At 66.4% G+C, this 22,179-nt stretch overlaps 1 protein-coding gene and 1 pseudogene across 1 annotated transcript; one reads left to right on the top strand and one right to left on the bottom strand.

The window, feature by feature from the left end:
- Positions 1–1,473: 1,473 nt before the first annotated feature.
- On the top strand, positions 1,474–20,244 carry GRIK5 (glutamate ionotropic receptor kainate type subunit 5). The gene is given in 20 exon segments (XM_069777821.1): positions 1,474–1,634; positions 4,067–4,231; positions 4,595–4,692; positions 5,167–5,332; positions 6,333–6,511; positions 9,186–9,239; positions 9,340–9,501; positions 12,243–12,395; positions 13,991–14,095; positions 14,327–14,434; positions 15,273–15,467; positions 16,637–16,750; positions 16,868–16,977; positions 17,667–17,840; positions 17,931–18,096; positions 18,824–19,049; positions 19,156–19,284; positions 19,368–19,489; positions 19,743–19,957; positions 19,959–20,244. Coding segments are annotated over 20 exon segments (3,000 nt in total). The 5' UTR covers positions 1,474–1,549; the 3' UTR covers positions 20,233–20,244.
- LOC138684099 (uncharacterized) lies at positions 6,946–9,144 on the bottom strand (annotated as a pseudogene).
- Positions 20,245–22,179: the final 1,935 nt, after the last annotated feature.

Below are 22,179 nucleotides of genomic sequence, written 5' to 3'. Positions count from 1 at the left end.
GGGGGGGGTCCCAGGGGTTCATGGGGAGGGTCGCAGGGGTTCAGGAGGGCTCCCAGGGTCTGGGGGGGCCCTAGGGGAGTTGAGGAGCAGCGGGGAGGGCTGGGGGTCTCCGGGGGGGTCCCGGGGGTCCCCGCTGAGCAGTGGGCGCAGGCGGCGAGCGTGCAGGGGGGTCCCAGGGGTTCACGGGGGGGGTCCCAGGGGTTCATGGGGGGGTCCCAGGTACTCATGGGGTGTCCCAGGTGTTCACAGGGGGGTCCCAGGGGTTCATGGGGGGGGTCCCAGGGGTGCAGTGGGGTTCCAGGGCTTCCTGGGGGGGGGTCCCAGGTGTTCATAGGGTCTCCCAGGGGTTCACAGGGGGGTCCCAGGGGTTCACGGGGGGGGTCCTAGGGGTTCATGGGGGCGTCCCAGGGGTTCATGGGGTGTCCCAGGGGTTCACGGGGGGTCCCAGGGGTTCATGGGGGCGTCCCAGGGGTTCATGGGGTGTCCCAGGGGTTCACGGGGGGGTCCCAGGTGTTCACAGGGGGTGTCCCAGGGGTTCATGGGGTGTCCCAGGGGTTCACGGGGGGTCCCAGGTGTTCACGGGGGGGGTCCCAGGGGTTCATGGGGAGGGTCGCAGGGGTTCAGGAGGGCTCCCAGGGTCTGGGGGGGCCCTGGGGGAGTTGGGGAGCGGCGGGGAGGGCTGGGGGTCTCCGGGGGGGTCCCGGGGGTCCCCGCTGAGCGGTGGGCGCAGGCGGTGAGTGTGCAGGGGGGTCCCAGGGGTTCACGGGGGGGGTCGCAGGGGTTCATGGGGGGGTCCCAGGTACTCATGGGGTGTCCCAGGTGTTCATGGGGGGGTCCCAGGGGTTCATGGGGGGGGTCCCAGGGGTGCAGTGGGGTTCCAGGGGTTCCTGGGGGGGGGTCCCAGGTGTTCATAGGGTCTCCCAGGGGTTCACAGGGGGGTCCCAGGGGTTCACGGGGGGGTCCCAGGTGTTCACAGGGGGTGTCCCAGGTGTTCATAGGGTCTCCCAGGGGTTCACAGGGGTGTCCCAGGGGTTCACGGGGGGGGTCCTAGGGGTTCATGGGGGTGTCCCAGGTGTTCACGGGGGGGTCCCAGGGGTTCATGGGGGGGGTCCCAGGGGTGCAGTGGAGTTCCAGGGCTTCCTGGGGGGGGGTCCCAGGTGTTCATAGGGTCTCCCAGGGGTTCACAGGGGGGTCCCAGGGGTTCACGGGGGGGTCCCAGGTGTTCACAGGGGGTGTCCCAGGTGTTCATAGGGTCTCCCAGGGGTTCACAGGGGTGTCCCAGGGGTTCACGGGGGGGGTCCTAGGGGTTCATGGGGGTGTCCCAGGGGTTCACGGGGGGTCCCAGGGGTTCACGGGGTGTCCCAGGTGTTCACGGGGAGGGTCGCAGGGGTTCAGGAGGGCTCCCAGGGTCTGGGGGGGCCCTGGGGGAGTTGGGGAGCGGCGGGGAGGGCTGGGGGTCTCCGGGGGGGTCCCGGGGGCCCCCGCTGAGCGGTGGGCGCAGGCGGCGAGCGTGGCCGCGGCCGACCTTCTCCATGAGGAGCGGGGGAAGATGCCGGCGTCGCCCGCGGTCCTGCTGCTGCTGGTGGCCGCCTTCGCCCCCCGGAGCCGCCAGGGCCTGGCCTCCCTCCGCATGGGTGAGGGGCACGGGGGGGGCACGGGCACGGGGGGGGACGGGGGCAGTTAGGGGGGCACGGGGGGCATGGAGGGAACGGGGGCGTGGGGGGATATATGGGGACATGGGGGGACTTATGGGGTCGTGGGGGTCATGGGGGTCATGGAGGGTATGGGGGGACACGGGGAGATGGGGGGCATGGGGGGGTCATGGGGACATAAGGCGTGGGGGACATGGGGGGACATGGGGGTCATGGAGGGTACAGGGGTCATGGGGAGTCATGGAGGGACATATGGGGTCATGGGGGTCATGGAGGGTCATGGAGGGTATGGGGGGACACGGGGAGATGGGGGGGCATGGGGGGGTCATGGGGACATAAGGCGTGGGGGACATGGGGGGACATGGGGGTCATGGAGGGTACAGGGGTCATGGGGAGTCATGGAGGGGATGGGGGTCATGGGGGGTCGGGGGAGATGGGGGTCATGGGGGGACATATGGGGTCATGGGGGTCATGGGGGGTCATGGAGGGTATGGGGGGAGATGGGGGGCATGGGGGGGTCATGGGGACATAAGGCGTGGGGGACATGGGGGGACATGGGGGTCATGGAGGGTACAGGGGTCATGGGGAGTCATGGAGGGGATGGGGGTCATGGGGGGTCAGGGGGAGATGGGGTCATGGGGGGACATATGGGGTCATGGGGTCATGGGGGTCATGGAGGGTATGGGGGGACACGGGGAGATGGGGGCATGGGGGGGTCATGGGGACATAAGGCGTGGGGGACATGGGGGGACATGGGGGTCATGGAGGGTACAGGGGTCATGGGGAGTCATGGAGGGACATATGGGGTCATGGGGGTCATGGAGGGTCATGGAGGGTATGGGGGGACACGGGAGATGGGGGGGCATGGGGGGGTCATGGGGACATAAGGCGTGGGGGACATGGGGGGACATGGGGGTCATGGAGGGTACAGGGGTCATGGGGAGTCATGGAGGGGATGGGGGTCATGGGGGGTCGGGGGAGATGGGGTCATGGGGGGACATATGGGGTCATGGGGGGTATGGGGGTCATGGAGGGTACGGGGGTCATGGGGAGTCATGGAGGGGACGGGGGTCAGGGGGAGATGGGGTCATGGGGGGTCATGGGGGGACATATGGGGTCATGGGGGGTCATGGGGACATGTGGGGACATGGGGGTCATGGAGGGTACGGGGGCGTGGGGGGATATATGGGGACATGGGGGGACTTATGGGGTCATGGAGGGTATGGGAGGACATACGGGGTCATGGGGAGATGGGGGGCATGGGGGGGTCATGGGGGGACATAAGGCGTGGGGGACATGGGGATATATGGGGTCACAGGGGGTATGGGGACATGGGGGCATATGGGGACATGGGGGGTCATGGGGGTACAGGGGTCATGGGGGGTCATGGAGGGTATGGGGGGGCATGGGGAGATGGGGGCATGGGGGGGCATAAGGCGTGGGGGACATGGGGGACATATGGGGTCATGGGGGGTATGGGGACATGGGGGGGCATATGGGGACATGGGGGGACTTATGGAGTCATGGGGGGACATGGAAGTTACAGGGGGACATATGGGGTCATGGGGGGTCATGGGGAGATGGGGGCATAGGGGTCGTGTGGGGACATGGGGGTCATGGAGGGTCCAGGGGGACATGGGGGGTCATGGGGAGATGGGGGGCAGGGGGGGTCATGGGGGGACAAGGCATGGGGGACATGGGGGTATATGGGGTCATGGGGGGTATGGGGACATGGGGGGGCATATGGGGACATGGGGGGGTCATGGGGGTCTTGAGGGTATGGGGACATGGGGATCATGGAGGGTATGAGGACATATGGGGTCACGGGGGGACATGGGGGGTGTAGAGGGGAAAAGGGGGGGCATGGGGGTATATGGGGACCTGGAGGGTATGGGGGGACATTTGGGGGCAGAGGGGTTCATAGGGGGACAGAAGATGTAGGGGGCACGGGGGGAAATGTGGGGATGGGGGGGCATGGGGGACGTGGGGGCTCTGGGATATAGGGGGGGCATAAAGGGTTATATGGGGACACGGGGGGATATATGGGGACACGGGGGGGATATGGGGACATGGTGGGGTATATGGGGACATGGGGGGGTATATGGGGACGTGGGGGGATATATGGGGACGTGGGGGGTATACGGGGACGTGGGGGGGTATACGGGGACGTGGGGGGATATATGGGGACATGGGGGGTATACGGGGACATGGGGGGGTATATGGGGACGTGGGGGGGCCCAGAGGGGATTTAGGGGCCACAAGGGGAGCACTGGGGGGGCACAGTGGGGTTATACGAGGACACAGCACAGGGGGTCACAGGGAGAGGGCACATGGGGGGCTATAGGGGGACATGGGGTGGGGGGGCTGCTGTTGCCACCCCCCCCAAATCCTGTGCCCCCCCCCCCCCCCCCCAGCCGCCATCCTGGACGAGCGGTCGGGCTGCGGGCGGGGGGAGCGGCTGGCGCTGGCGCTGGCGCGGGAGCACGTCAACGGCATTTTGGGGACCCCCGCCCGCGCCCGCCTGGAGGTCGACATCTTCGAGCTGCAGCGCGACAGCCAGTACGAGACCACCGACACCAGTGAGTGCACGAGGGCGCACGGGCGCACGAGAGCGTGCACGCCGCGCCAGGCCGCAGCTGCCGGCGTGCGCATCCGCGCACGAGAGCGTGCACGGGGGCGCGAGGTGCCGCATTTGGGCACTTGGGGTTACGTGAGGTGCGGCACAGGCGTGTGCACAGATGCGCGTGCAAGGCGCGTGGCCGTGCGAGGCGCGTGCGTGACGCGCGGCGGCCGTGCGACGCGGCCGTGCGACGCGCGGCCGTGCGTGGTGGCCATGCGATGCACGTGTCTGACGTGTAGCCGTGCGAGGCGGGCGTGCGAGGTGGGCGTGCGAGGTGGGCGTGCGAGGCCCCGTGCACCCACACGCCCCCCCCCCCCCGCAGTGTGCCAGATCCTGCCCAAAGGCGTCGTCTCGGTGCTGGGTCCCGCGTCCAGCCCCGCCGCCGCCTCCACCGTCAGCCACATCTGTGGGGAGAAGGAGGTGAGGGGGGGGTGATTGGACCCCCCCCAGGACCCCCATTCCCCGTCCATCACCCCCGAATCCCCTCCGGGACCCCCCCATTCCCCCCCCAGCACCCTCAGACCCCTCCCCAGTGCTCCCCATTCCCCCGTGTCCCCCCATTGATGGTGACCCCAGGTCCCCTTGAGCCCCCTCGTATCCCCCCCTGTGCCCCCCCCTTGATGGTGACCCCACGTCCCCCTGTGACCCCAGGCTGAGGGTGACCCCCAAGTCCCCCCTATTCCCCTGTGCCCCCCCCATATCCCCCAGTGCCTCCCAGTTGATGGTGACCCATAGGTCCCCATATCCCCCCCATATCCCCCTGTGCCCCCAGACCCCCTGCACCCCCCCAGACCCCCCCCTCTGCCCCAAACTCCCCGTATCCCTCCAAATCCCCATATCCCCCCGTATCCCTTCATGCCCCCTCCCATCTGACAGTGCCCCCCCCCCCCCCAGATCCCCCACATCAAGGTGGGCCCCGAGGAGACCCCCCGGCTGCAATACCTGCGCTTCGCCGCCGTCAGCCTCTACCCCAGCAACGAGGACGTGAGCCTGGCCCTGGGCCACATCCTGCGCAGCTTCCGCTACCCCGCGGCATCCCTCATCTGCGCCAAGGCCGAGTGTAGGGGGGCACGGGGCAGAAGGGGGGGGGGTATCAGCTATGGGGAGGGGGTGTCAGGGCATGGGGAGGGGGATGCGGGATGTAGGGATGGGGATGCAGGGCACGGGGATGGGGTACCGTGATGTGGGGAAGGGGCGTCAGGGCATGGGGAGGGGGCACGGGCCATGGGGAGGGGGCACCAGGGTGTGGGGAGGGGGCACGGGCCATGGGGAGGGGGCACCAGGGTGTGGGGAGGGGGCACGGGCCATGGGGAGGGGGCACCAGGGTGTGGGGAGGGGGCACGGGCCATGGGGAGGGGGCACCAGGGTGTGGGGAGGGGGTACCAGCTATGGGGAGAGGATGCAGGGCAGAGGGATGGGGTACCAGGGGCACAGGGAGAGGGTACCAGCTATGGGGAGGGGGTGTTAGGGCATGGGGAGGGGGCACGGGCCATGGGGAGGGGGCACCGGGATGTGGGGAGGGGGCACCAGGGTGTGGGGAGCGGGCATGGGCCATGGGGAGGGGGCACCAGGGTGTGGGGAGGGGGTACCAGCTATGGGGAGAGGATGCAGGGCAGAGGGATGGGGTACCAGGGGCACAGGGAGGGGGTACCAGCTATGGGGAGGGGGTGTTAGGGCATGGGGAGGGGGCACCGGGATGTGGGGAGGGGGTACCAGGGCATGGGGGGGGGGCACAGGCCATGGGGAGGGGGCGTGGGGCCACAGGGATGGGGATGTGGGTGTGGGGAGGGGGCGTGGGGGCACAGGGCTGGGGTATCCAGGCATGGGGAGGGGGCACAAGGGATGCAGGGGGGGCACAGGGATGGATATGGGTCATTTGGGGGGGGGGGGGACGACAAGGGGATGGGGGTCCCCAAGGCTGGGCACAGGGACAGGGGTGATGCTGTGGGGTGCGAGGGCTGCGCCAGGGTTTGGGGTCCGTGCGGTCGCCCCGGGGGTCCCCGCAGCACCCTGGGGTGCTCCCCCACCCCCCCTTGCGCCCCCCCCCCCCCCCCCCCCAGGCCTGCTGCGGCTGGAGGAGCTGGTGCGGCAATTCCTCATCTCCCGCGAGACCCTCTCGGTGCGGATGCTGGACGAGGCGCAGGACCCCACGCCGCTGCTGAAGGAGATCCGCGACGACAAGATCACCACCATCATCATCGACGCCAACGCCTCCGTCTCCCACCTCGTCCTCAGCAAGGTGGGCAGGGGGCTGGGGGGGTGGTCCGTGGGGCTGGGGGCTTGGGGGTCTTACGCTCATGGGGTAGGACACCATAGGGAGCTTGGGTCATGGGGCTGGGGGCCGTGGGGCTGGGGTCTTGGGAGGGGCTTGTGCCATGGGGCTGGGGACTTTGGGGGGCTGGGGGCACGGGGGTCAGGGGGCCATGGGGCTGGGGTCTTGGGGGGCTGGGGTCTTGGGGGTTTGGGGCCATGGGGCCATGGGGCTGGGGGCTTGGGGGTCTTGCACCATGGGGTAGGACACGATAGGGAGCTTGGGCCATGGGGCTGGGGTCTGGGGGCTTGGGGGTTTGGGGCCATGGGGCCATGGGGCTGGGGGCTTGGGGATCGGGGGGCCATGGGGCTGGGGGCTTGGGGGCCTTGCACCATGGGGTAGGACACTATAGGGAGCTTGGGTCATGGGGCTGGGGGCTGTGGGGCTGGGGTCTTGGGGGGGGCTTGTGCCATGGGGCTGGGGACTTTGAGGGGCTGGGGGCTTGGGGGTTTGGGGCTATGGGGCTGGGGGCACGGGGGTCAGGGGCCATGGGGCTGGGGGCTTGGGGGTTTGGGGCTATGGGGCCATGGGGCTGGGGGCTTGGGGGCTGGGGGCTTGGGGGTTTGGGGCTATGGGGCTGGGGCACGGGGGTCAGGGAGCCATGGGGCTGGGGTCTTGGGGGGCTGGGGGCCATGGGGCTGGGGGCTTGGGGGTCTTGCACCATGGCGTAGGACACCATAGGGAGCTTGGGCCATGGGGCTGGGGGCTTGGGGGCTGGGGGCTTGGGGGTTTGGGGCCATGGGGCCATGGGGCTGGGGGCTTGGGGGTCTTGCACCATGGGGTAGGACACTATAGGGAGCTTGGGTCATGGGGCTGGGGGCTGTGGGGCTGGGGGCTTGGGGGGGGCTTGTGCCATGGGGCTGGGGACTTTGGGGGGCTGGGGGCTTGGGGGTTTGGGGCTATGGGGCTGGGGGCACGGGGGTCAGGGGCCATGGGGCTGGGGGCTTGGGGGTTTGGGGCTATGGGGCCATGGGGCTGGGGGCTTGGGGGCTGGGGGCTTGGGGGTTTGGGGCTATGGGGCTGGGGCACGGGGGTCAGGGAGCCATGGGGCTGGGGTCTTGGGGGGCTGGGGGCCATGGGGCTGGGGGCTTGGGGGTCTTGCACCATGGCGTAGGACACCATAGGGAGCTTGGGCCATGGGGCTGGGGGCTTGGGGGCTGGGGGCTTGGGGGTTTGGGGCCATGGGGCCATGGGGCTGGGGGCTTGGGGGTCTTGCACCATGGGGTAGGACACTATAGGGAGCTTGGGTCATGGGGCTGGGGGCTGTGGGGCTGGGGTCTTGGGGGGGGCTTGTGCCATGGGGCTGGGGACTTTGGGGGGCTGGGGGCTTGGGGGTTTGGGGCTATGGGGCTGGGGGCACGGGGGTCAGGGGCCATGGGGCTGGGGGCTTGGGGGTTTGGGGCTATGGGGCCATGGGGCTGGGGGCTTGGGGGCTGGGGGCTTGGGGGTTTGGGGCTATGGGGCTGGGGCACGGGGGTCAGGGAGCCATGGGGCTGGGGTCTTGGGGGGCTGGGGGCCATGGGGCTGGGGGCTTGGGGGTCTTGCACCATGGCGTAGGACACCATAGGGAGCTTGGGCCATGGGGCTGGGGGCTTGGGGGCTGGGGGCTTGGGGGTTTGGGGCCATGGGGCCATGGGGCTGGGGGCTTGGGGGTCTTGCGCTCATGGGGTAGGACACCATAGGGAGCTTGGGTCATGGGGCTGGGGGCTTGGGGGCTGGGGGCTTGGGGATTTGGGGCCATGGGGCTGGGGGCTTGGGGGTCTTGCACCATGGGGTAGGACACCATAGGGAGCTTGGGTCATGGGGCTGGGGGCCGTGGGGCTGGGGTCTTGGGGGGGGCTTGTGCCATGGGGCTGGGGACTTTGGGGGGCTGGGGGCACGGGGGTCAGGGGGCCATGGGGCTGGGGTCTTGGGGGGCTGGGGTCTTGGGGGTTTGGGGCCATGGGGCCATGGGGCTGGGGGCTTGGGGGTCTTGCACCATGGGGTAGGACACGATAGGGAGCTTGGGTCATGGGGCTGGGGGCTGTGGGGCTGGGGTCTTGGGGGGGGCTTGTGCCATGGGGCTGGGGACTTTGGGGGGCTGGGGGCTTGGGGGTTTGGGGCTATGGGGCTGGGGGCACGGGGGTCAGGGGCCATGGGGCTGGGGGCTTGGGGGTTTGGGGCTATGGGGCCATGGGGCTGGGGGCTTGGGGGCTGGGGGCTCGGGGGTTTGGGGCTATGGGGCTGGGGCACGGGGGTCAGGGGGCCATGGGGCTGGGGGCTTGGGGGTCTTGCACCATGGGGTAGGGGCTGGGGGCTTTGGAGGGCTGGGGGCCATGGGGCTGGGGACCATGGGGGGGCTTGTGCCATGGGGCTGGGGTCTTGGGGGTCTTGCACCATGGGGTAGGACACCATGGGGAGCTTGGGCCATGGGGCTGGGGGCTTTGGGGGGCTGGGGGCTTTGGGGGCTTGCAGCGTGGGGTAGGACACCATGGGGAGCTTGGGGGGCTTGGGAGGGGGTCTTGCTTGGCGGACACCATAGGGAGCTGACGTGGTGGGGCTGGGGGCTTTGGGGGGGGAGGCTGGGACCCCGTGGGGCAGAGCCACCCTCTCCCCCCCCCAGGCGTCGGAGCTGGGCATGACGTCGGCTTTCTACAAGTACATCCTGACCACCATGGTGAGCCCCCCAAACCCCTCATGATCCCCCCATGATGACCCCGGGACCCCCCATGACCTCTCTCATGGACCCCCCCGGGACACCCCCCACCCCCCCCCAGGATTTCCCGCTGCTGCGGCTGGACGCGCTGGCGGACGCCCCCTCCACCGTCCTGGGGTTCTCCATGTTCAACACCAGCCACCCCTTCTACCTGGAGTTCGTCCGCAGCCTCAACATGTCCTGGCGCGAGAACTGCGAGCTCAGCCCCTACCCCGGACCCGCGGTGAGGGGGAACCCCCCAAAAAACGGGGGCGGGACCCCAAAACTGGGGAGGGACACCAAAACCCCATAGGGAGCCCAAAACCTTGGGGAAACCCAAGGATCTGGGGGAGCTGGGGGAAGAGGGGACACGAAAACCCAGGGGGGACCCCAAAACCCCACAAGGACCCCAAAACCCCATGGGGACCCCAAAACCTTGGGGAAACCCAAGGATCTGGGGGAGCTGGGGGAAGAGGGGACCCCAAAATCCAGGGGGGGACACCAAAACCCGGGGGGGACACCAAAACCCCATGGGGACCCCAAAACCTTGGGGAAACCCAAGGATCTGGGGGAGGTGGGGGAAGAGGGGACACGAAAACCCAGGGGGGGACCCCAAAACTTGGGGAAACACAAGCATCTGGGAAAGCTGGGGGAAGAGGGGACCCCAAAACCCAGGGGGGACCCCAAAACCCCACAAGGACCCCAAAACCCCATGGGGACCCCAAAACCTTGGGGAAATCCAAGGATCTGGGGGAGCTGGGGGAAGAGGGGACCCCAAAATCCAGGGGGGGACACCAAAACCCGGGGGGGACACCAAAACCCCATGGGGACCCCAAAACCTTGGGGAAACCCAAGGATCTGGGGGAGGTGGGGGAAGAGGGGACACGAAAACCCAGGGGGGGACCCCAAAACTTGGGGAAACACAAGCATCTGGGAAAGCTGGGGGAAGAGGGGACCCCAAAACCCAGGGGGGACCCCAAAACCCCACAAGGACCCCAAAACCCCATGGGGACCCCAAAACCTTGGGGAAACCCAAGCATCTGGGGGAGCTGGGGGAAGAGGGGACCCCAAAATCCAGGGGGGGACCCCAAAACCCAGGGGAGGGACCCCAAACCCCAGGGGGACCCCCAAAACCCCACGGGGACCCCAAAACCTTGGGGAAACCCAAGGATCTGGGGGAGGTGGGGGAAGAGGGGACCCCAAAACCCAGGGAGGGACCCCAAAACCCCACGGGGACCCCAAAACCTTGGGGAAACCCAAGCATCTGGGGGAGCTGGGGGAAGAGGGGACCCGGGGGAAGAGGGGACCCCAAAACCCAGGGGAGGGACCCCAAAACCCAGGGGGGGACCCCAAAACCCGGGGGGGACCCCAAAACCTTGGGGAAACCCAAGGATCTGGGGGAGCTGGGGGAAGAGGGAAGCCCAAAACCCAGGAGGGGACCCCAAACCCAGGGGGGGACCCCAAAACCCCATGGGGACCCCAAAACCTTGGGGAAACCCAAGGATCTGGGGGAGGTGGGGGAAGAGGGGACCCGGGGGAAGAGGGGACCCCAAAACCCAGGGGAGGGACCCCAAAACCCAGGGGGGGACCCCAAAACCCGGGGGGGACCCCAAAACCTTGGGGAAACCCAAGGATCTGGGGGAGGTGGGGGAAGAGGGGACCCCAAAACCCAGGAGGGGACCCCAAACCCAGGGGGGGACCCCAAAACCCCATGAGGACCCCAAAACCTTGGGGAAACCAAGCATCTGGGGGAGGTGGGGGAAGAGGGGACCCCAAAACCCAGGGGAAGGACCCCAAACCCCAGGGGGACCCCCAAAACCCCACAGGGACCCCAAAACCTTGGGGAAACCCAAGGATCTGGGGGAGGTAGGGGAAGAGGGGACCCCAAAACCCAGGGAGGGACCCCAAAACCCCACGGGGACCCCAAAACCTTGGGGAAACCCAAGCATCTGGGGGAAGAGGGTACCCCAATAACCTGGGGGAGGACCCCAAAACCCTATGGGAGTCCTCAAACCCCAGGGGGGACCCCAAAACCTGGGGGGAACCCAGGACCTGGAGGAGCTGGGACTTACACTGTCCCCATATCCCCCCTGTCCCCACCATGTCCGTCTGTCCCCATCCCACCTCCATGTCCTTCCATCCTCCCCATGTCCCCCCGTCCCCTTGTACCCCCATATCCCCATCCCTATGTCCCCATGTCCCCCCGTCCCCCCCCATGTCCATCTGTCCCCATCCCACCTCCATGTCCCCTTGTTCCCACCATGTCCCCATCCCCATCCCTATGTCCCCATGTCCCCCCGTCCCCCCCATGTCCGTCTGTCCCCATCCCACCTCCATGTCCCCTTGTTCCCACCATGTCCCCATCCCCATCCCTATGTCCCCATGTCCCACCCATCCCTCCCGTGTCCCCCCGTCCCCCCCATGTCCGTCTGTCCCCATCCCACCTCCATGTCCCCTTGTTCCCACCATGTCCCCATCCCCATCCCTATGTCCCCATGTCCCCCCGTCCCCCCATGTCCGTCTGTCCCCATCCCACCTCCATGTCCCCTTGTTCCCACCATGTCCCCATCCCCATCCCTATGTCCCCATGTCCCACCCATCCCTCCCATGTCCGTCTGTCCCCATCCCACCTCCATGTCCCCTTGTTCCCACCATGTCCCCATCCCCATCCCTATGTCCCCATGTCCCCCCGTCCCCCCCATGTCCGTCTGTCCCCATCCCACCTCCATGTCCCCTTGTTCCCACCATGTCCCCATCCCCATCCCTATGTCCCCATGTCCCCCCGTCCCCCCCATGTCCGTCTGTCCCCATCCCACCTCCATGTCCCCTTGTTCCCACCATGTCCCCATCCCCATCCCTATGTCCCCCCGTCCCCCCATGTCCGTCTGTCCCCATCCCACCTCCATCTCCCCCCATCCTCCCCATGTCCCCATGTCCCCCCACGTCCCCCATCCCACCCCTACGTCCCCCCGTGCCCCCCCCCAGCTGTCGGCGGCGCTGCTCTTCGACGCGGTGCACGTGGTGGTGGGGGCCGTGCGGGAGCTGAACCGCAGCCAGGAGATCGGGGGGCGGCCGCTGGCCTGCGCCTCCCCCAGCATCTGGCCCCACGGCACCAGCCTCATGAACTACCTCCGCATGGTGAGGAAAGGGGGGGGGGTCCCCAAAAGAGGAGGGGGGCCGAAACACCCTGAACCACCCTGGGGCCCCCCCAAGCTGCTGGAAGACCCTTAAAACCTTCCTGGGGGGTCCTGGAAGCTCCTATGGGTCCCAAAATAGTCCTGGAGGACCCCAAAAAGTCCTTGGGGACCCCAAAACCCTCCTGGGGGGGTCCCAAAATAGTCCTGGAGGACCCCAAAAGGTCCTTGGGGACCCCAAAACCCTCCTGGGGGGGTCCCAAAATAGTCCTGGAGGACCCCAAAAGGTCCTTGGGGACCCCAAAACCCTCCTGGGGGGGGTCCTGGAAGCTCCTGCGGGTCCCAAAATAGTCCTGGAGGACCCCAAAAGGTCCTTGGGGACCCCAAAACCCTCCTGGGGGGGTCCTGGAAGCTCCTGCGGGTCCCAAAATAGTCCTGGAGGACCCCAAAAGGTCCTTGGGGACCCCAAAACCCTCCTGGGGGGTGTCCTGGAAGGTCCTGCGGGTCCCAAAATAGTCCTGGAGGACCCCAAAAGGTCCTTGGGGACCCCAAAACCCTCCTGGGGGGTGTCCTGGAAGGTCCTGCGGGTCCCAAAATAGTCCTGGAGGACCCCAAAATGTCATTGGGGACCCCAAAACCCTCCTGGGTGGGGGTCCTGGAAGCTCCTGAGGGACCTCCAAAACCCTCCTGGGGGACCCCAAAACCCTTCTGGGGGTCTTAAAATAGCCTTGGAGAATCCCCAAACCCCCTGGGGGGGGACCCCAACCTCCCTGGAGGACCCTAAAATCCTCCTTGGGGACCCCAAAACCCTTGTGGGGGTCCTGGAATTTCCCAGGGGACCCCAAAACCCTCCTGGGGCACCCCAAATAGCCCTGGAGGACCCCAAAAACCTCCTGAGGGTCCTGAAATAGCCCTGGAGGACCCCAAAAGGTCCTTGGGGACCCCCAAAACCCTCCTGGGGCACTCCCAAAACCTCCTAGGGGGGTCTCAAAATAGTCCTGGAGGACCCCAAAGGTTCCCTGAGGGACCCCAAATGGTCCTTGGGGACCCTAAAACCTCCTGGGAGCCTTGAAATATCCCTGGAGGACCCCCAAACCCTCCTGGGGGTCCTGGAATCTCCTGACGGACCCCCAAAACCCTCCTGGGGGACCCCAAAAACTCCTGGGGGACCCCAAAACCCTTCTGGGGGTCTTAAAATAGCCTTGGGCAATCCCCAAACACCCTATGGGGGGACCCCAACCTCCCTGGAGGACCCTAAAATCCTCCTTGGGGACCCCAAAACCCTTGGGGGGGTCCTGGAATTTCCTGGGGGACCCCAAAACCCTCCTGGGGGACCCCAAATAGCCCTGGAGGACCCCAAAAACCTCTTGAGGGTCCTGAAATAGCCCTGGAGGACCCCAAAAGGTCCTTGGGGACCCCAAAACCCTCCAGGGGGGTCCTGAAATATCCCTAAAGAACCCCAAAACCTCCTGGGGGGGGTCCTCAGACCACTCTAGAAGTCCACAAACCCTCTCAGTCTTCCTGAGGGGGGGATCCCCAAAATTTTTTTTGGGGGGTGTCAGTCTTCTGGGGGTCCTGAACCCATGTTGCCCCCCCCAGGTAGAGTACGACGGGCTGACGGGGCGGGTGGAATTCAACAGCAAAGGGCAGCGCACGAACTACACCCTCCACGTGCTGGAGAAGGGGCGCGACGGGCACCGCGAGGTGAGACCCCCCCCCCAAATTGCAACCCACATTGTACACCCCCCCCACACATTGCTCCCCCCCCCCGCCCCGAACCACGCATGCTGCCCCACGTTGCACCCCGGCCACCGCACCCCGGGGAGCCCCACGCCTCCCCCCATCGTGGTGCTGTGCCCCCCCCCATCATGGTGCTGTGCCCCCCCCCATCACGGTGCTGTGCCCCCCACCCCGGTGCTGTGCGCCCCCCCCCAGGTGGGTGTGTGGTACTCCAACCGGACACTGGCCATGAACGCCACCACCTTGGCCATCAACGCCTCCGACAGCTTGGCCAACAAGACCCTCATCATCACCACCATCCTGGTGAGCGGGGCCGGGGGGGGGGTCCTGGGGGGGGGGTCCTGCTTTCTGCCCCGGGTTTTCCCCACAATCCCCGTTGGGGGCCATCAGATGCCACTGGACTGTTCCCATTGGGGTTCTGGGGGCCCCCGGGGTCTCTGTTTGGGGTCCCACCAGGGGTGTCCATTGGGTCCCATCAGGTCCCACTATTGGGGTCTTCATTTGGGGTCCTGCTGTGCTCCTCTTTGGGATTCCCTTGGGATGTCTCCATCAGGGTCTCCTTGGGTTCCCACTGAGGCGTGTCCTTCGGGATCTTCATTGCCGCCACCCCCTTGAGATCCCCTTGGGGTCTCCATTTGGAGTCTCCTTGAGTTCCCGTTGGGGTGTCGCCACTGGGGTCTCCATCACCATCCACTCGAGGTCCCCTTGGGATTTCCACCTGGGGTTCCGTTGGAGTGTTCCTATTGGGATCTCCTTTGGGGTCCCATTGAGAGCTCCATTGGGTTCCCCTCGAGACCTCCATTGGGTTCCCCTCGAGGTCTTGGCTGCTGTCGTCTTAGGGTCCCCTTCGAGTCTCCATCTGGGGTCCCCTTGGGGTCTTCAGCTGTTGGACTCCCATTGGGGTCCCCTCGGGCTCTCCATTGGCATCTCCTTTGGGATCCCATATCTCCATGGGGTTCCTCCTCGGGTTCTCCATTGGCATCTCCTTTGGGATCCCATAGCTCCATGGGGTTCCTCCTTGGGTTCTCCATTGGCATCTCCTTTGGGATCCCATATCTCCATGGGGTTCCTCCTTGGGTTCTCCGTTGCTGCCCAGCCACATTCCCCACCCTGACGCCTCCACCCCCTCCCCATCCCGCAGGAGAACCCCTACGTGATGCGGGTGGGGGGCGCGGGTGGCCCCGAGCGCTACGAGGGTTTCTGCGTGGACATGCTGCAGGAGCTGGCGGGGCTCCTCAAATTCCGCTTCCACATCAAGCTGGTGGAGGACGGGCTCTACGGGGCGCCCGAGCCCAACGGCTCCTGGACCGGCATGGTGGGCGAGCTCATCAACCGGGTACGCGGGGCAACTTGTTGCAGGGGGGGCCACTGTGGGGACTTGGGGGTGTCCTGGAGCAGGTTATGGGGGGTTTTGGGGTGTCCTGGGGGAGGTTTGGGAGGGGGTTGGGGTGTCCTGGGGCAGATTATGGGGGGTTTGGGGTGTCCTGGGGCAGGTCTTGGGGGGTTTGGGGTGTCCTGGGGCAGGTTTTGGGGTGTCCTGGGGCAGATTATGGTGGGGTTGGGGGGTTCGGGGGTGTCCTGGGGCAGGTCTTGGGGGGTTTGGGGTGTCCTGGGGCAGATTATGGGGGGTTTGGGGAGTGTTATGGGGAGTTTGGGAGGTTTGTGGGTGTCCTGGGGCAGGTTTTGGGGTGTCCTGGGGCAGATTATGGTGGGGTTGGGGGGTTCGGGGGTGTCCTGGGGCAGGTTTTGGGATGTCCTGGGGCAGATTATGGGGGGGGTTGGGTATTTCAGGGGCATCCTGGGGCAGGTTATGGGGGGTTTTGGGGTGTCCTGGGGCAGGTTATGGGAGGTTTGGGGTTTTTTGGGGTGTCCTGGGGCAGGTTTTGGGAGGTTTGGGGAGTGTTATGGGGAGTTTGGGGGGTTTTGGGGTGTCCTGGGGCAGGTCTTGGGGGGTTTGGGGTGTCCTGGGGCAGATTATGGGGGGGTTGGGTGTTTCAGGGGCTTCCTGGGGCAGGTTTGGGGGTGTCCTGGACAGGTTATGGGGGGGGTTGGGGGTGTCCTGGGGCAGCTTATGGAGAGTTTGGGGGTTTGGGGGTGTCCTGGGGCAGCTTATGAGGAGTTTGGGGGTTTTGGGGGTGTTCTGGGGCAGGTTATGGTGCATTTGGGGGGTTTGGGGGTGTCCTGGGGCAGGTTTTGGAGGGTTTGGGGGGTTTTGGGGTGTCCTGGGGCAACTTATGGCATGTTTTGGGGATATTTGGGGTGCCCTGAGGCAGATTATGGGGTCTTTGGGGTGCAGGAGTGTTGAGGAGCAGCCTATGGGGGGGGGTTGGGGTACAGGGGTGTCCTGGGGCATCCTATGGATGTTTTGGGGTATGGAGGTGCCCAGGGGCATCCTATAAGGGTTTTGGGGGGCTCTGTAACCCTGGAGGGGGGTTTGGGGTGTCCTAGGGGAGTTGAGGCTACCTGACACCCCCCCCGGGGGTCCCCCTTGTGCCTCCCCCCCAGAAAGCCGACCTGGCGGTGGCCGCCTTCACCATCACGGCGGAGCGGGAGAAGGTGATCGACTTCTCCAAACCCTTCATGACGTTGGGGATCAGCATCCTCTACCGGGTCCACATGGTACGGGGCGGGGGGGGTGGTCCTGGGGATGGAGGGGAGGGGGGAACACGGTCCCCAGCGGGGCGGGGGTGGGGGGGGTCGGTGTCACCGCGGGGGTCTCACGCCGTGTCCCCGCAGGGCCGCAAGCCGGGGTATTTCTCCTTCCTAGACCCCTTCTCGCCGGCCGTCTGGCTCTTCATGCTCCTCGCCTACCTGGCCGTCAGCTGCGTCCTCTTCCTGGCCGCGCGGTGAGGGGGGGGCACCCCAAAATACAACCCCCCCCCAGGTCCAGGGGACACCTGAAGCACCAGCCCCCAGGGCCACCCAAAAATACCCCCCTCCCCAAGACCCTTGGGGTAATGCCCCCAGACCCCAAGGGCACCCCAAAATAACCCCCCCCAGACCCTGGGTGACACCAAAAACCCACCCCCACCAGACCCTGGGGCACCCCCAATTCTCCCCCCACCATGGGTACCCAAAATCCAGGGTTAGGGGGTGCAGGGAGGTCCCGGGATACCCCGTGGGGTCAGTGGTAGGTTTGGGGGGGGGTACAGGGAGCTCCAGGGACACCCTGTGGGGTCAATGATGGGTTTGGGGGCTTCAGGGAGGTCCTGGGGCTCCTTGTGGGGTCGATGATGGGTTTGGGGGGTACAAGGAACTCCAGGGACACCCTGTGGGGTCAACGATGGGGTTTGGGGGTGCGGAGAAGTCCTGGGGGGGTCAGTGATGGGTTTGGGGGCTTCAGAGAGGTCCTGGAGCTCCTTGTGGGGTCGATGATGGGTTTGGGGGGTACAAGGAACTCCAGGGACACCCTGTTGGGTCAACGATGGGCTTTGGGGGTGCAGGGAGGTCCTGAGACACCCTGTGGGGTCTCCGGGGCATGGAGGGGGGTGGAGGCCGGGGGGGGGGTCCCTCATGGTGTCCCCCCCACCCCCAGGCTGAGCCCCTACGAGTGGTACAACCCCCACCCCTGCCTGCGGGAGCGGCACAACCTCCTGGAGAACCAGTACACCTTGGGCAACAGCCTCTGGTTCCCCGTGGGGGGCTTCATGCAGCAGGGCTCCGAGATCATGCCCCGCGCCCTCTCCACCCGCTGCGTCAGCGGGGTCTGGTGAGACCTGGGGGGGGTCCGTCGGGGCGGCCCCAGGCGGCTGGCCTCGGAGAATGCCCACCGACACCCCCCCCGGGGCTATTCCTCCAGGTGGGCCTTCACCCTCATCATCATCTCCTCCTACACGGCCAACCTGGCGGCCTTCCTCACCGTGCAGCGGATGGAGGTGCCCATCGAGTCGGCCGATGACTTGGCTGACCAGACCAACATTGAGTACGGCACCATCCACGCCGGCTCCACCATGACCTTCTTCCAGGTGAGGTCCCGGCCGTGGGGGAGGCTCTGTGAGGGACAGGTAGGGCACAGCGCATCCACGAATCCTGCGGCCCCGCACCCAACCCAACCCAACTTGGCTCAACCTGGTTCAATCCAACCCAACCCGGCTCAACCCAACCCAATCCAACCTGGGTCAACCTAACCCAGCTCAACAAACTTAACCCAACCCAAGCCGGCCTGGGTCAACCTAGATCAACCCAACCCAACCTAGATCAACCCAACCCAACCTAGATCAACCCAACCCAACCCAACCTAGATCAACCCAACCCAACCTCGATCAACCCAACCCAACCCAACCTCGATCAACCCAACCCAACCTCGATCAACCCAACCCAACCCAACCCAGATTAACCCAACCCAAGCTAGATCAACCCAACCCAACCCAGATCAACCGAACCCAGCCTAGTTCAACCCAACCCAACCCAGATCAACCCAACCCAACCCAGATCAACCCAACCCAACCTAGTTCAACCCACCCCAACCTAGTTCAACCCAACCCAACCCAGATCAACCCAACCCAACCTAGTTCAACCCAACCCAACCCAGATCAACCCAACCCAACCCAGATCAACCCAACCCAACCCAGGTCAACCCAACCCAACAGAGCAAACCACCCCTTCCCAATCCACCCCAGCGCAGCCCAACCCAACTCAACGCAGGCCAACCCAACCCAGCCCCCCCCATGCCCGTCTGCCCCCCGCCCCCAGAACTCGCGGTACCAGACCTACCAGCGGATGTGGAACTACATGCAGTCGAAGCAGCCCAGCGTCTTCGTCAAGAGCACGGAGGAAGGCATCGCCCGCGTCTTGAACTCCAAGTACGCCTTCCTGCTGGAGTCCACCATGAACGAGTACCACCGCCGGCACAACTGCAACCTCACCCAGATCGGGGGGCTGCTGGACACCAAGGGCTACGGCATCGGCATGCCTCTGGGTACGGGGGGATGCCGGGGTGGGGTTGGGGGGGGTCAAGAGGTGGCCTGACCCCCTTTGTCCCCCCCAAAAAACCTGGTGGAACCCCATCTCCTGTCCCCCTCCAGGTTCGCCCTTTCGGGACGAGATCACCTTGGCCATCCTGCAGCTGCAGGAGAACAACCGGCTGGAAATCCTCAAGAGAAAATGGTGGGAAGGGGGACACTGCCCCAAAGAGGAAGACCACCGGGCCAAAGGTAGGGAGAAAGCCCCTGGGGGGACACGGGGGGGGGGGACACGGGACCCTCTGACCCGCCCCCCCCCCATGTGTGTCATCTAGGGTTGGGCATGGAGAACATTGGGGGCATCTTCGTGGTCCTCGTCTGCGGCCTCATCGTCGCCATCTTCGTGGCCGTCATGGAGTTCGTCTGGTCCACGCGGCGCTCGGCCGAGACCGAGGAGGTCCGGGGGGGGCCGGGGGGGGGGAACCCAGCATCTGGGGGGGGGGGGTGTCACCATATGGGGGGGGGGGGGCGGTCAGGGTGGGGCGGAGGGGAGACAACCCACGCATCCATGGCCGGACCACCCTGGGTGGGGAGAAGACCCAAGCGACTGGTGGTGGCTGGGATGAACTGGGAGGGGGGGGGCCCAGGGGGGTGCCAAGCATCCAGCTGATGCCCCCCCCCCCCATTAAACCCCCCCCCCGCCCCCCCAGATCTCGCTGTGCACCGAGATGCTCCGGGAGCTTCGACACGCCGTCTCCTGCCGCAAACCGGCGCGCGCCCGTCGACGCCGAAGACCCCCGGCTCGGGCTGGGGGGGTCGCCGGGGGGGGGGGAGGCCCCTCCCTGCGGGAAATGCGCTTCAGCAACGGGAAACTCTACTCGGGGACCCCCGCCTCGTCCGAAATTGGGGGGGGGGGGCACGGGGGGACCCGCCCCCTGCACCCACGTCCGCGTCTGCCCCGAGTGTCGCCGCATCCAGGCGCTGCGGGCGGCCCCCCCGCCCCCCCGGGGGGGACCCCCCCCGCCGCCCCCCCCCCCCCGAGGGGGGGCCCCGACAACAGGAGTGACCCCCCCCGCAAAAAAAACCCCTCCTTGTACGCCGTGCGTATGCCAGGATTTGGGGGGGGGGACACACACCAGGACCTACCCCCCCCCCCCAAAAAAAAAGACCCCCCCCTCTGGACTCAGCACCCCACTGTAAACCCCCCCCCCCCAAAAACTGCGCTGTGCCTTCCCGGGGGGGGGGAAATGCTGCCCCCCCCACCCTGCCGGGGGGATGGGACCCCCATGCCGTGCCTGGAAGGATTTTGGGGGACACCCCCCCCCAACACTGCGGGGGGGGGCGCAGAGGACGGACACCCCCCCCCCCCCCTCCCCACGCACGGACCAGCCGCGGGGGGGGGGGTGTCGCGGACACCCACCCCCCCCCAGGGACACGAGGGGGGGGTGTTGGGGGGGGGCCCGGCCCTGGGCGGGGGGGAAGGGGGAGGAGCGTTATTATTAATTATTATTATTAATTTTTCCTTTTTTTTGGGTTGGTTGGTTGTTTTTGGTTTTTTTCCCCTTTTTCTTGGGTTTTGGGGTGGGGGGGGTTTTTTGGTTTGTTTCTCGGCGTGACGTCACCGCCGACCCCCCCCCCCCAATAAACCCAGTCGGACTTTTACGGGAGAGCAGCCCCATCGTCTGCGTCCGCCGCCCCCCCAAACCAGTTCCTCCCAGTTCCCTCCAGTTCGCCCCCCCCAGACCAGTTCCTCCCAGTTCGCTCCCCCAAACCAGTTCCCTCCCAGTTCGTCCCCCCAACCAGTTCGTCCCAGTTCCTCCAGTTCGTCCCAGTTCCTCCCAGTTCCCCCCCCAACCCAGTTCCTTCCAGTTCCCTCCCAGTTCACTCCCCCCAAACCAGTTCCTCCCAGTTCGCCCCCCAAACCAGTTCCTTCCAGTTCCCTCCCAGTTCGCCCCCTCAAACCAGTTCCTCCCAGTTCGCCCCCCCCAGACCAGTTCCTCCCAGTTCGCCCCCCCCAGACCAGTTCCTTCCAGTTCGTCCCCCCAACCAGTTCGTCCCAGTTCCTCCAGTTCCTCCCAGTTCCTCCCAGTTCCCCCCCAACCCAGTTCCTTCCAGTTCCCTCCCAGTTCACTCCCCCCAAACCAGTTCCTCCCAGTTCGCCCCCCCAAACCAGTTCCTTCCAGTTCCCTCCTAGTTCGCCCCCCCAAACCAGTTCCTTCCAGTTCCCTCCCAGTTCGCCCCCTCAAACCAGTTCCTCCCAGTTCGCCCCCCCAGACCAGTTCCTTCCAGTTCGTCCCCCCAACCAGTTCGTCCCAGTTCCTCCAGTTCCTCCCAGTTCCTCCCAGTTCCCCCCCCAACCCAGTTCCTTCCAGTTCCCTCCCAGTTCACTCCCCCCAAACCAGTTCCTCCCAGTTCGCCCCCCCAAACCAGTTCCTTCCAGTTCCCTCCCAGTTCGCCCCCTCAAACCAGTTCCTCCCAGTTCGCCCCCCCCAGACCAGTTCCTTCCAGTTCGTCCCCCCAACCAGTTCGTCCCAGTTCCTCCAGTTCCTCCCAGTTCCTCCCAGTTCCCCCCCCAACCCAGTTCCTTCCAGTTCCCTCCCAGTTCACTCCCCCCAAACCAGTTCCTCCCAGTTCGCCCCCCCCAACCAGTTCCTTCCAGTTCCCTCCCAGTTCGCCCCCTCAAACCAGTTCCTCCCAGTTCGCCCCCCCCAGACCAGTTCCTCCCAGTTCGCCCCCCCCAGACCAGCTCCTTCCAGTTCGTCCCCCCAACCAGTTCGTCCCAGTTCCTCCAGTTCCTCCCAGTTCCTCCCAGTTCCCCCCCCAACCCAGTTCCTTCCAGTTCCCTCCCAGTTCACTCCCCCCAAACCAGTTCCTCCCAGTTCGCCCCCCCACACCAGTTCCCTCCCAGTTCGCCCCCCGAAACCAGTTCCTCCCAGTTCGTCCCCCCAACCAGTTCCTCCCAGTTCCTCCCAGTCCCCCCCCCAAAGCGAAACGCGGCCGTTCCGCCCTGCGGCCGCCAGGGGGCGCTCGGCGCTCGGGGAAACGCGGCATGCAAATGAGATGCAGATGAGATGCAAACGAGCGGCAGGTTCAAAGGGATGCGGAGAAAGCCCTCGGGGGGGGGGGGGTTGGTGCAGGGGACTCAGC

Source organism: Haliaeetus albicilla, unplaced genomic scaffold (genome assembly GCF_947461875.1).
Source record: "Haliaeetus albicilla unplaced genomic scaffold, bHalAlb1.1 scaffold_151, whole genome shotgun sequence".
In the NCBI taxonomy this organism is placed as follows: Eukaryota; Metazoa; Chordata; class Aves; order Accipitriformes; family Accipitridae; genus Haliaeetus; species Haliaeetus albicilla.
Note: the sequence above shows the minus strand (reverse complement) of the source record. Positions and strands in the feature narration are given on the sequence as shown.